Below are 14,803 nucleotides of genomic sequence, written 5' to 3'. Positions count from 1 at the left end.
AGAGAGAGACAGAGAGAAAGGTCTTCCTTTGCCGTTGGTTCACCCTCCAACGGCTGCCGCAGCCGGGGTACCGTGCTGAACCGAAGGCAGGTGCTTATCCTGGTCTCCCATGGGGTGCAGGGCCCAAGCACCTGGGCCATCCTCCACTGCCTTCCTGGGCCACAGCAGAGAGTTGGCCTGGAAGACGGGCAACTGGGACAGAATCTGGTGTCCAACCGGAACTAGAACCTGGTGTGCCGGCGCTGCTAGGCGGAGGATTAGTATGTTGAGTCACGGTGCCGGCCCTCTTAAGGATTAATTTTTAAAAACTTACTGTTAAATTTCAAATTTCTCTTATTTCAGACTATGTTGCCTGCTATTCGGGAAGGAACTTGCTCACAGGATTGGAGTTTTTATTGGAAGGATTGGTGAGATCTTTCTGGGAGGGAGACACTGGACTGGGGGTGAAGAGACCCACAGTTTTGGTCAGTTCTTCGCTGCCTGGATCAGTGAGGTAGGGGAGATGACATAATCTTGCTTTATTCTTCAGGAACTCGTGGACTAACGAAGAGATTGAGCCAGATGATTTTTAATGGAATTGGGAATCATCTGGTCTACTTCTACCTTCCCAAGATTCCAGTTTTTGCTTCTTGCTCTGGGAGACTAAAAAGTAGGCATATGCACACTGCAACTGTTATCCTGGGTTCCTCTTTCTCCAGCAGGTAAATGTATGCCCCTTAGTTTACAATCATTATTTTAACCTTCGGTTAAGTGTCTTACAGACAACACTGGAGGACAATGCGGCAAAAGCGTTGCCTAAGTCTGGATGTACTTCTCTGTAAATGTGAACAACTGAAGTTCCTAAGTAAGACTCTACTTTTAAGGAGCTCCTGACCAGTTAGACCATAACAAACAGAAGAGCCTCCCACCCACCCAATGCCAGTGTTGGCAGCTGGCAGGCCTTCCTTCAAGAAGGCAGGACGTGTGCTGTGGGGTACACATGTGCTTGAGACAAACATGGAACTGCGTGGGGTTAAAGTCCCATACCTTGCAGCCTTCACACGTGATGACTCCGTAGTGGATCCCGGAGGACTTATCGCCACAAATTTTGCATGGTATCACTTCAATTTGTGCTGAAAGGGGAAAGCAGACATTTGAGCTTACAAAGTGGTTGTCTTCCTTTCTTGCTTCCTGTCTCCCTTCCCACCATCCCTGCTGTGAGATTTGAGTTTGAAGACACGGAGGAGGAGGGTGTGGTTGCATTACTATGTCAATGGCCCTCCTAAGCTTCTATGTCAAAGGACACCCATCTACCATTGCTACATTGTTTTTTCTCAAACTAAACTAGTATAACCGGAGACTAGAGGTTTTCAAAACTCTTGCCTTTACAGTTTTCTCTTTCTTACACTTGATTTTTTTTAAATATTTTTATTTATTTATTTGAGAAGTAGAGTTACAGGGGCATGCACAAAGAGAAAGGTCTTCCATTTGCTGGTTCATTCCCCAAGTGGCCACATTAGCTGCAGCTGGGCTGATCCAGAAGCTTCTTCCAGGTCTCCCTGAGGGTGCAGGGGTCCAAGCACATGGGCCATCTTTTACTGCTTTCCCAGGCCATAGCACAGAGCTGGATCAGAAGAGGTGCAACTGAGACAAAAACCGGCACCCATATGGGATGCTGGCACCTTCGGTGTAAGCTTAGCCTACTAGGCCACAGTGCCAGCCCCACACTTGATCTTAAATTGTTTGACTCAAAGATTCCTTGAAGTATTGGCTTTAGTTTTCTTACTTGTACTTGAAAATTTGCACACACAGCTTTCACATGGTCTTACCTCAGTAATATTTTAAATAAGTAAATAAAGCAAAACTGGGTCAGGGAGGAGCAGGTAGGAGTTGGGCAGAGTATATGGTTACTTAATATATTACGTGGCTGGATGTTTACTTGTGAAAATGCCAATAATCAAGCAGTTCAATACTGATCATACTGTACATGTTCACTAAGATGAAGAAAACTGTTCACACAGGACAAGATTATGCTAATAGTGGCTACTAGCATAATTAACATAGAGAAATTAAAGAAAAATTAATCAAGTATGTGGTCACTGAATGAGAATTCAATAGGAACTGAAATCGTTTCATTGGGGATAAAGACATACTTGTTGATTTTGAAGATCATGTAGGATTTGGTTAGGCTGAAAGGAGAAGCATTAGATGAAGAAAGGATTGGCGGTCTAGGATGGTTGTGACTTGAAATCACTAAGATAGCAGCTGGGCTAGATGGAAACTTGGGTCCTGTGGTTGGATGTTAGGTTCTGGAGCTCTTGGGTCAGGCAGAGGAGTTTTTACCTGATCTCACAGGACATAAGGAGTTGATGTAGTGAACAGAGTACAGAAACTATGAAAGTGGTGGTTCAGGTACTTTAGAAAGGTAAGCTTGTCTAATAGCTAACCAAAGGTTATTCTCCTAATTAGGGTATTGGAAACTGAAAACCTGGATTACTTGTTGGAAGACAAATGGAGAAAAGATAGAAACGTGATTCAATGGCAAAAGTGAGATTACATGATGAAAGAAAATATACAGATGTGGATATTTTTTCTCTATCCATTTATCAATTGACGGACACTTATGTGGTTTCCTTTTTTAGCTATTGTGAATAATATTGTAGTAAACTTGGGAATGAAGGTATATATCCTTTGGATATATATCCAGTAGTGGAACTGCTGGATCACACAGAAGAATGTAATAATTCTATGTCTTTGATAGCATTCTGAGTTGTTAAAATTATGCACACTAAGAAGATCTTCTATTTCCTTCCCCATTTACGATAATTATGCAAAATATACTTCAAAATGCATTGTATATCAGTTTGCCACTTGCATGATTTTGTAGCTTTTCTAATTCTTGAATATACAAAGCAAATAAAGACATTACCCTCTATTTCTTATTGCTTTATATTTTATGAAAATGAAATACTTCACTTCAGGGTAGTAGACTGAATTTTTCAAAATTAAATGTTTCACAGGAACTTCAAGTTATCTTTGTAAGCAAAAATTTCCATTTTTCCTATAAGCAAAATGAAGATTCAGCTTGTTAATAAAGCTTTTGAGTTGACTTGAGAAGGATAACCAGAAATGAGGCAAATTTTCTGATACTATGTAGCTCATTCTCTGACCCCCCCCCACAACTGCACATTCAGAATACAATTTTAAGTTCCTATATGTGCCAATCAAGTCAGTTATAGACATCAAAAGAGACAAAGTTAATTAAAATACTTAATAGACTACATGTTTTTATTTGTTTCTGTTTCTTTTAGCTTTCAGATTATTGAACTACTATTCAAGATTTTTTGATGTGGAAAAATATGAGATTTTATGTCATTCTCTGTTCTCCTGAATTCCAGTCCTTAATCTGTTAGCAGTGACCAAGTTAAAAAATCTCTGACCTTCTGCTTTCTGACTTATAAATATGGTAAACTTCATAGATTTGTGAGGATTAAATGGATATGTTATTCAGAAGTACCTTGTAAATAGTGTAGAGCCACAAAATGTCAGTTTTCATCATCATCATTTCATCATCATCATCAACTGATTTTTGAAACAAATAATATGACAAGCCACATTATTATCTCTTTATTAAAGACCTTGTCTTTTAAACATAACCTAATGAATGACACTATAAATTATTTGTACTTTTTTTTTTAGTGATAACCTTTCAAACAGTGGCTTGTTTATAATGATTACAAAATTGACTAAGAATGTCACGTATTCATTGTATAGTTTGTAGCATATATGATGTTAAGTCAGAGGCTCTCTGCATAAATTTCTCCCCAGGGAGTAGCTTACATGTTGGGAGAGTCTGCTTCAATAAGTTCTTAATTATAAAATGATCTAACTTTAAAGAAAATGAAAATAGAGGTAATTTGCCCCCTGGGGTGCAAGAAGATGTTTTTGAAAGCCACAAAGGTTATCTTATACAACTTCAGAAATACAAATGAGACATGGGACATTCACTACAACATCTGCATATTTATGCATATTTATAATCTTGGCTTAACACGTCAGCCTGAAGAACTATAAACATTCTAACAGCATTTTTTTAAAAGAGAAAGAAGGAACTTAAATGTGTGTGTGTGTTGCTCCACTTGGGGTGGGGTATTCAGTTCAGAACCCCTTTGAGCATTTTTACTTACTGCAACAGAATGAGTCATTACAGACTCAGAATGAGTCTGAGGTTTATTACAGATGGAGATACATTAAAATAATGTGAACTACTAATTTTTTCCTTTTTCTCCCACTTAAAATGCTTCTGAGCTACAATTGTACAGTTCATACAATGTTTTTTACAAAGCACATCTTCAAGACAGAGTATTTCAGACACTGATCAGGACAACGGATCACGTCATTGTTCCAGCGTTTGTCATTTCTAACTCTTTTGCCATTATGCCAAGCATAGCCTCCTGTGCAATTGCCTCACAGTGAATACAGATCCTGTGACATGCTGTTTATCATGGCTTCAAATTGAACATCCTGGGAGGATTTTATGACTTGGACCTCACCAGCTGTGACAATGCAGGTAATAGAAGGAAACTGAGGAGAGGGTTCAACTTTTGTACTTTTATGTGACACATGATTTTTCTTCAACAGCAGCATTCCTTGAGAGACAAACTTATAGGAGCCAAAATGTCTTCAATGATAGCTCAAGATTTGTGTTTTTCATACCTTCAACTTCTTATATATTCCACTCACTAATATTTGTTATTGGTAATTTTTGGGGGGTTATAGCTAAAATTTTACTTACCAATTATAAAAATAATTATATTATAAAAGTAATGATATATAGGGTTTTTTTGAAACAATATTTTCACAATATCAAAGATTTAAGTAAAAGACTGATATGAATAATTTGATGATTTACCTATGGTAGAGCAAGTACAATTAATGAAGTACAATTAATTTAAGATCTCATGATTTGGTAGGAAGGTCTTATTCAACAGTTACAGAGTACTGAAAATTTATCTTCCTCTTCCTCTTCAAAGATGCCCATTCTGTACTCCCAGAATCCTCTAAAGGCCCTTTAATTGCTTAAATTCTTTCTACAACTTGGAACAAAGCCCCCAAATTTCAATTCTTCTTGCTAAATAAAATTTGCATGCTTTTACTTCTGCCCCCTCAGAATGCCCACAATAATGAATAGAAAATGCATACATCTGATAAAGGATTAATATCTTGAATATATAAGGGGCTCAAGAAACTCAACAGAAACAAAACAATCTAGTTAACAAATGGGCCAAGGGTATGAACAGGCATTTTTCAAAGGATGAAATGCAAATGGCTAACAGACACATGAAAAGATGCTCCAGTCCAGCTCTCTGCTGTGGCCTGGGAAAGCAGTAGAAGATGGCTCAAGTCTGGGGCCCCTGCACCCGCATGGGAGACCAGGAAGAAGCACCTGGCTCCTGGCTTCAGATCGGCGCAGCTCTGGCTGTTGCGGCCATTTGGGGTGTGAACCAATGGAAGGAAGACCTTTCTCTTTCTCTCTCTCTCTCTCTCTCTCTCTCTCTCTCTCTCTCTCCCTCACTGTCTGTAACTCTACTTGCCAAATAAATAAACAAAATCTTTAAAAACAAATGGCTGACATCCAAAAATTAAAAAACAACAAATGTTGGTGAGGATGTGGGAAAGATGCCCTAACATTTTGTTGATGGGAATGTAAACTCATACAACAGTTATGGAAGACAGCATGGAGATTTCTCAGAAATCTGTAGATCTACCATATGACCCAGCCATTCCACTCCTGGAAATTTACCCAAGAGAAATGAAATTAGCATATGAACGAACTGTACTCCCATGTTTATAGCAGTTCAATTCACAATGGTTAAGATATGGAATCAACCCAGATGTCCATCAGATGATGACTGGATAAAGAAAATATAGAATATATACACCATGGAATGCTAGTCAGCTATTAAAAAAAAGGAATCCTGTCTTTCTCAACAAAATGGATACAACTAGAGACCATTATGTTTAGTGAAATATGCTAGTCCCTAAAAAACAAGTATCATTTTTTTTGATTTGTGGGAACTAATGTATAAAGTACAAAAAAGGTAGTGTATATGAGCAAAGTTGACATTTTGAGATTATTGATTACAGCCTTTGTCTATACTCTTGAGGAATAGTAGTCTCTACTTACTACTTGTTGAGTTCTTCATTTAGTGGGGGATTAAGCTTGTGTTTATAAAGTAAATGGAAATAATGTCATTGCAAAAACTTAAAAGAAAAACAAGAAAGGGAGGAGGAGGAAGGGGCAGAGTGAGGGAGGAATGGTGGTAAGTATTCATATATATGAAATGCATGACCTCTGCTCCATTTATATAAATAAATTTTAAAAAACTAAAAAAGAAAATGCATCACTTTTTCAATTTTAAAATATATATATTAAGTAAACACATACTGATTACACATACTTACATGGTACAGTATAGTGTTCCTTTTTTTTTAGTGTAGTGTTTCAATACATGTACAGTGTACAATGATCAGATCAGAATTATTGGCATATATGTCACTTCAGACATTTATCATTCCTGTACTTTGAGAACATTTAAAATTCTGTTAGCTATTTTAAATATTCAATTAATTGTTTCCATTACAGTTGTACTACTGTTCTCTACAACATTAGAAGTTATTCCTGCTCTGAAGCTGCACCCTTACAGCCATTAACAGTTCTTTATCCATCCCCACTTTCTCACACCCTTCCCAGGCTCTGGTAACCAATGTTCTATTCTCTACTTCTTTGAGATCAACTTTAGCTGCCACATACAAGGGAGAACATTCAATATTTGTCTTTATTTCACTTAACATAATGTAATCTAGTTTCATCTATGCTGGTACAAATGACAGAATTTCAGATTTTTAGATGGCTGAGTAACATTCCATTGTGTACATATGCCACATTTTCTTTATCCACTCATACACTGATGAATGCCTAGGTTCATTCCATGTCTTGGTTACTGTGAATAGTGCTGCAATAAATGTGTGAGTACAGATGTCTGTTCAACATACTGATTTCCATCCCTTTGGATATATACCCAATAAGGGGGAATGCTGGAACATATGGTAGTTCTATTTTTAGCTTTTTTGAGGAATTTCCATACTGTTTTCCTTAATTGCTGTACTAATCTACATCCCCAGTAACAGTGTGTGAGAGTTTCCTTGTCTCCATACCCTCACCAGCAGAAAATGCATCATTCTTAAAAGCATCGGTCAGGTGTGATGGTGGGAATGGATCTTTCAGGTGTTCTCTGTTGGAAGGAAACATCTTACCATGTACACTCCTGTGGCTCTCAATTTCCACCATTCCAACTCTGAAAATTTAACCTGGCCATTTTTTTTTTAATTTCCATACTTTTATTTAATCCTCACAAGCCCCCAGCCAGGGAGAGACAGGTGCGAGAACTGGGGTTCAGGTTTTACATGTTAGCAAGGGATAATGACATCATCAGGCCCCCTGATACATGGTTTTCCCTCCATATTCTGCTGCTTCCCTTTTGGCAGTGATGGATAACTGGGGGACAGGGTTGTGGCTTATTGGTCTCCAGCCTTCCCTGATTAGGTCTCCTGAGGTTGAGCATGAGCCTTGGGGACCTGACCTGGCCATTTTTATATTTTGGCCATTTTAAGTCCATTGAGGACAGAGGCATTGCTTTTTTTATTTGTTTGTTTTCTATGGTGCCTAAAGCAGAAATTTTTCTATTTTTTTTTAATTTAAAAAAAATTTTTTTTGACAGGCAGAGTGGACAGTGAGAGAGAGAGACAGAGAGAAAGGTCTTCCTTTTGCCGTTGGTTCACCCTCCAATGGCCGCCGCGGCTGGCGCAATGCGGCCGGCGCACCGCGCTGATCCGAAGCCAGGAGCCAGGTGCTTCTCCTGGTCTCCCATGGGGTGCAGGGCCCAAGCACTTGGGCCATCCTCCACTGCACTCCCTGGCCACAGCAGAGAGCTGGCCTGGAAGAGGGGCAACCGGGACAGAACCGGCGCCCCGACCGGGACTAGAACCCGGTGTGCTGGCGCCGCAAGGCGGAGGATTAGCCTAGTGAGCCGTGGCGCCGGCCCTAAAGCAGAATTTTAAAACTCCCTAAAGCAATGGTCCTAACCATGTTTTCTTCCAATGCAACCAATGAGTTGACATTCTTTCTTTAACGAAAGAGACTTTAAGCAATACTGTTTTCGTATTTGGTGTTGCAAGAAGAAATATGAATCTTGAGACTGCTGGGGTGTATATATTTTGGACAAGATTACCAGGTGATTCTGATATGATATGATAAGGCTCCCATTTGGAATTAAATGAATCAAGTTACTGAGACTTGTCTCTACTATGTAAACCATCTGCAGAGGAGGAAATACCCAGATAGGCCAGATCTGAAAGTATGAACGAGTTATTCTCTCCATTTCCCTATTTTTTTAAATAAAAATTTATGTATTTATTTATTTGAAAGGCAGAGTGCCTCTCCCCCCCCCCCCCCAAACACACACACACACACAGACAGCATCTGCCAGTTAATTTCCCAAATGGCCTCCACAGCTAGGGCTGGTGAGAATGAGTCCAAGAGCCAGGAACTCCATCCAGGTCTCCCACATGGGTGGCAGGGGGACAATGATTCAGGCCATCATCTACTGCTTTCCCAGGCACATTATCAGGAAACTGGGTCAGAAGCAGAGCAGCTGGGATTTGAACATGTGCTCCTGTATGGCATGTTGACATTCAAGTTGTAGCCTAATCCTTATTTCCTAACTTTTGGTTTGGGGCTATATTGCAGCATCTTTGAGTTTTTTTTCCATCTGGGAAATGAGAAGCATCTTCCCAGGCTGCGATTCTCAGACATGGAACACTGTGTTCCTGGACAAGCACAGGCTACCTTCCTGGATCCTGAGTTTGCCTGTTAACTCGATTTCCTATAACTTGCAGTTATGCTAAACTGGACAGGGCAGTTAAATCTCTTAATAACCGAGTGAAACACAATTTATACATGTAGAAAATTCCCAATAAAGATGAGTATTTTGGTTAGGAATTCTTTTGCAGATATTCTCAATAGCTCAAGTTGTATTTCAATGTGCCCAAATTTTATCTTTTGTTTCTTTTAAGATTTATTTATTTTTATTTGAGAGATAGAGTTACAGACAGAGAGAGGGAGAGGCAGAAAGGTCTTCCATGCACTGGTTCACTCCCCAGATGGCCCCAATGGCTGAAGCTGGGCTGATCTGAAGCCAGGAGCCAGGAGCTTCCTCCAGGTCTCCCATGGGGGTGCATGGGCCCAAGCACTTGGACCATCCTCCACTGTTCCCCAGGCCATAGCAGAGAGCTGGATTAGAAGAGGAGCAGCCAAGACACGAATCCATGTTCATGTAGGATGCTGGTGCCACAGGTGGAGGCTTAGCTTACTACACCACAGCACTGTCCCCCCAAATTGTATCTTATATATCATCTGTGACAAATTCAAGTTAAAAATCTTAGTTTGCATTCCTCCCTTATCTCACCGGGTGACTGATAAGCATCTACCTCCATTAGGTATAAAATTTTATGGTGTCACATAACAACAAACCCAAAGGTCTGGGAGGAAGCAGGTATTCCTGGTACCCAAGTCCACTCTAAATGATTCATCAGACAACAGCCTGAAGGCTGAGGTGGGATGGTAGCGTGGAAAACAGATCCTTGTGGAGAAAGGAAAAGTTCTGAGCCTTGACCTCTGTAGCATTCTACCTGATGATTCTAAAAAAATTGGATTAGGCTTGTGCCCAGAGAGATGTTATCAGTAAAGAGTACATGTTAATGCCAGTTTCCAGTCTAAACATCCAGTAGAGAGCATGAAATTCAGTGCACCCTAATTTCTCATATCATACTCACATCTGTACACATCTGGAATCTACCTCTCTTCTTGAACTCTTCCCACTAACTCTTGGGTGTCACAGGATTTGAGTTTTCTTTTCCATTCTGATGATAGATGGCTCCTAAATGACTTAAACATATACTTATTTTTTTATCACTGTAATTTCCTAAACTACATATTATTGAAAATTAGATTAAAAACTTGTTACCATGGAATAATGGCAAAAAGATGATTTTATGCCCCAAAAACATAATTTGTAGGATTATCAAAAAGAAGCTGATTTATCTTTGACACAGGAACATTTACTCCAAAAGTTGCTTGCCCACTCTGATTCACTGTGGACTGAAACAACAGAAAATAAGACCAATAAATAGTAATAACAGCAATTAGTATAATCATTAAAAGCAATTAATGACAATAAGTATTTCCCTTGTAAGCAAGGTAAATCATTTTTATAAGCCACACTGGTTTTAAAGATTTATTTATTTATTTGAAAGGTAGAGTTACAGAGAGGCAGAGGCAGAGACAGAGAGAGGTCTTCTATCCGTTGGTTAACTCCCCAAATGGCTGCAATGGCCAGAGCTGGGCTGATCTGAAGCCAGGAGCCAGGAGCTTCTTCCAGGTCTCCCTTGGGGGTGCAGGAGTCAAGGGCTTCGGCCATCTTCTACTTCTTTCCTAGGCCACAGCAGAGAGCTGGATTGGAAGTGGAGCTGCTGAGGCACGAAACAGTGCCCACATGGAATGCAGCAGCTTTACCCACTACGCCACAGTTCCGGCCACAAGCCACAGGGGTTTTAAACTCATAATTTATGAACCAATCCCCATTAAACACATCTTGCCTCATCAATATTTTAATTATAATGAGATAATATGTGTGGGATCTGACATCATTCAGGCTAAGAGTAGTTAATGTCTTACATGACTGTTACAATGTGGTTTGCAGACCAGTGGTTTTGGCATAATCTAGAAGCATGATAAAAACTCAGAATTATTAAGATACAGTTTAGAAGCCTTGCATCCCATATTGGAGTGTCTAGGTTCAAATTCCAGCTCTGCTTCCTATCCCAACTTCCTGCTCATGCAAACCTTGGAAGGCAGTGGTGATGGCTCAAGTAATTGGGTCCCTGCCACCCACATGGGAGACCCAGATAGAGTGAAACAGTGCATAGGAAATCTCTGTGTGTCTCTGTCTCTTTGCCTTTCAAATCAATAAACAACAACAACAACAATAACAAAAAAAAACCCTGCAGACTATTAACACTCACTGAAGACCAGTGGAATCAGAATTTGCTTTTTAACAAGCATCCTAGGCCAGCATTTGAGTTTGACAGCTCAGTTCTATGATGTCTAGGTAGTAACAGTTGTAGCTACAATGAGAAGTGACAGGATTTTTAATTTAGCAGGCAGTAAGATAAAACCTTCACAGGACTCTGGACAAACCACTTTTGTGGTTGCTTTTTAGGTGTTTCCTTTTGTCCATAAAGGCATTGGGACAATTCAAATGTTAGGGAACAAAACCCATCTAACTACTCTAATCACTGACAAGGCAGGAGAAAGAGAAGTCAGCACATTCCATGGTGATCTTGCATTTCTCTAATTAACACCCAGCACACACAGTTTCCTTTGCAGGTTTAGCCATTGTTAGTTGCACCTTCATCTTCTCATTCTATCCCTGCTTGGCAGTGGCTCCCCCCTCTCCTATGTACTTATTCTTGGGTTATGGCTGCTGTTCACCCTCTGGATATCCAATGAGTAAATAAGCTCTCTTGAGAACATTAAAAAAAAAAAAAGATAGTTGGGGCTGGCGCTGTGGTGCAGCGGGTTAACGCTATGGCTGGAAGCACCGGCATTCCATGTGGGCACCGGGTTCGAGACCCGGCTGCTCCACTTCCAACCTGGCTCTCTGCTATGGCCTGGGAAGGCAGTGGAAGATGGCCCAAGTCCTTGGGTCCCTGCACCCACGTGGGAGACCCGGAGGAAGCTCCTGGCTCTTGGTTTCTGATTGGTGCAGCTCCCACTGTTGTGGCCAATTGAGGAATGAACCAGTGAATGGAAGACCCCTCTTTCGTTCTCTGTCTTTCCTCTCTGTGTGTAACTCTGACTTTTAAATAAATAAAGAAATCTTTTACAAAAAGGATAGTTTTTCTATTTTAAAAATAAAATTCACAAAGATTACTTCTTTTGGTAGAGATAGGATGGTCAAGCAATTTGTGAAACCCAGAAAATAAACTAATTTCAATGATTTATGGTAGTTCTGGAAATGCAACATTTAGAAAGCTGTTGCATTTCATTGAGGCTGGTTACTCAGGACAGAATTTCATAGCCATGATGGACACCCATGGTCTTCCTTTCATCTGTTCTAATGTTTTCCTGACACTTTATCACTCAAGGTGTGGACCCTGGTCAGCAAAACTGGCTTTACCTGAGTGCTTGATAGGAAAGTAGAAGCTTAGGTCTTGCCCTGGACCTATATAATCAGAATCTGCATTGCAACAACGTCTCTGTGAGTCATATATGCAGTAAAGTATGAGATGTTCTGGAAGGGAGAAAGGAAAGACATCCTATAATTGACCTCTCAGGATGCCTGGCTCCAAACCTCAGCAATCTGTGAAGGAAAGTTGATAGTACGATACTTGATACCTAATTTTTCTGGCTATAAACAGAAGAAAACAGAAATAGTTTTGCTTCAGTGGAAAAAACTTGTCTTTCTTAAAATTTTCTGAACGCTTTATGCAGGCTCCACTTAGTTGAAAGCTTCCATAGGAAGTTCATGTTTATGCAGAAACATCACTGAGGGAGAGGGGGCTGGGAGAACTCAGCCTACTGCCTGAGGAGTAATTAAAAAAATGAAGAAAGGTAATTTAAAAAGTGAAAAAAAAAAAAACCTTCTTTCAGAAAATGAAAAAGACAAAAAGCTTTTCTATGTTAAAAATCAAATTACATTAAGAGAATGAAGACATGAATCAGAAACTAAAAGAAAATATTGTGAACACATATCTGATAAAATACTTGTTCCTGGGAGGAACTGGGTTCCTGCTACTCATATGGGAGGCTGGGATTGAGTTTCTGTCTCCTAACTTTGGCCCCAACCTGCGGTGGACTGTTACAGGCATTTGGGGGAGTAAAATATCATATGTGATCTCTCTCTCTTTCTCCCTTTTTCTCTCCCCCCTCAATAGATGATTTTTTTTTTGACAGGCAGAGTGGACAGTGAGAGAGAGAGAGAGAGAGACAGAGAGAAAGGTCTTCCTTTGCCGTTGGTTCACCCTCCAATGGCCACCGCGGCCGGCGCGCTGTGGCTGGCGCACTGCGTTGATCCGAAACCAGGAGCCAGGTGCTTCTCCTGGTCTCCCTGGACTGGAAGAGGAGCAACCGGGACAGAATCCGGCGTCCCGATCGGGACTAGAATCCGGTGTGCCGGCGCCGCAGGCGGAGGATTAGCCTATTGAGCTGCAGCGCCGGCCTCAATAGGTGATTTTTAAAAATGGTGAAAGTTGGGAGCACACACCTCATCAAAGAAGGCATAGCCATTGATAATAAGAATATTGAAAGATGCTGAATATCATGTATTTTCAGAGAAATTAAAGCAACGATATGATGCTACCCCATGCCTGTTAGAATGTCTATATTCTAAACAACTGACAATACCAAATGTAGAGAGGATACAGAACAACCAGCGGTGCTCATATGTTGCTGGTGGGTATGTAAATTGTACATCCACTTTAGAAGGCAGGTTGCCAGTGTTTTTTTACAATGCTAAACATAATTTTCTCATATGACCCAGACATTGTGCCCCTAGGTATCCACTAACTGAGTTGAAAAGTTAGGTCCACACAAAGGTTAGACCATTAGCTAAAAACTCAAATAAAAAATGTCAAGTAACTAAAATCTAGAGGGGAAAGCACTCAATAGTATTTCCCTTTCTTTTCACTGACAGAAGCTAGGGACACTGTTCTGAGGTTCTCAGCATCTGGTCAGAGAATTTGGCAACAAGTACAACATGTCTGGTTGATGCCAATGAGAGACTAAATCTCTTAAAGTGTGTTTAGACAAGAGACAAGTCAGGACCATTGGAAAAGGGAAAAGAATATATTCTAAAAGGAAGTGATCAAAATTTAACTTCAATGCCTTTGTTCTTGAAAAGAGAAATCCTGTAAAATAAAAGTGACAACACAGTGTTTCATGTGGTATGTGGGTGGGTCATCACTTCACATCAGGAAAATGTCTATGTAAGATCAGAATATTAGCATCATATGAAATTTTGCAATCTAATAGTAACTTTAACTGGCCCAGAACATCATACAATTTGCCTGGGTGGCTGAAATTGAAATAGTAGTATTATTTGTCACTTTAACAAATACAACATGGCCTTAGCCATTGCCATAGCAAATAAGTATATAAACAAACTGGAACATAGTAAGATATTTACATCTGTTTGTGTGTATGTGTATGTGTGTGTGTGAGTGCATGTGAGAGAAAGAGCTAGGAGTAGAAGGAGGGAGGGAGGGAGAGAGAGAGAGAGAGAGAGAGAGAGAGAAAGAAGAGAGGAGAGGGAGAGGGAGAGGGAGAGGGAGGGAGGGAGGGAGAGAGGGAAAGAGAAAACGACAGTAATGATCTTTGCACAAGAACTCAGACTTTAAGAACTCATTTTTTGGATTATCTGCAAGAGCTTTGATTGTCTTTGACATAGATAATGGTACAATAGCTAAAGATATTGCAAATTTCTGTCTTGAGAATCACATTATTATATCATTTATATTCTAGCAAACTTGCAATTCAGCCTCCATTGCTTCAGCATTGAATTTTGAAATGAGAAGAAGTCATAGAACTGAAGAGACAATTTTAATTCTCATTTCATCTTTAGAGACAAGAATGACTTCAGAAATTAGAGAAAGACAGGCGTTGGGTGTCATTCATCTTTACAAATACGTTCTTGTTTGAAAAAGG

At 40.0% G+C, this 14,803-nt stretch overlaps 1 protein-coding gene across 1 annotated transcript in view; it reads right to left on the bottom strand.

Annotated features, from left to right (window-relative positions):
- Positions 1 to 14,803, bottom strand: part of RORB (RAR related orphan receptor B) — a 210,840-nt gene that overhangs the window by 62,429 nt on the left and 133,608 nt on the right. The window contains exon 2 of the mRNA XM_062207085.1: positions 1,027 to 1,112. Coding sequence (XP_062063069.1) covers positions 1,027 to 1,112 — 86 coding nt within the window. The remainder of the gene's footprint in view (positions 1 to 1,026; positions 1,113 to 14,803) is intronic.

Source organism: Lepus europaeus, chromosome 12 (genome assembly GCF_033115175.1).
Source record: "Lepus europaeus isolate LE1 chromosome 12, mLepTim1.pri, whole genome shotgun sequence".
Classification (NCBI taxonomy): Eukaryota; Metazoa; Chordata; class Mammalia; order Lagomorpha; family Leporidae; genus Lepus; species Lepus europaeus.
This window is presented reverse-complemented; position numbering and strand designations above follow the sequence as displayed.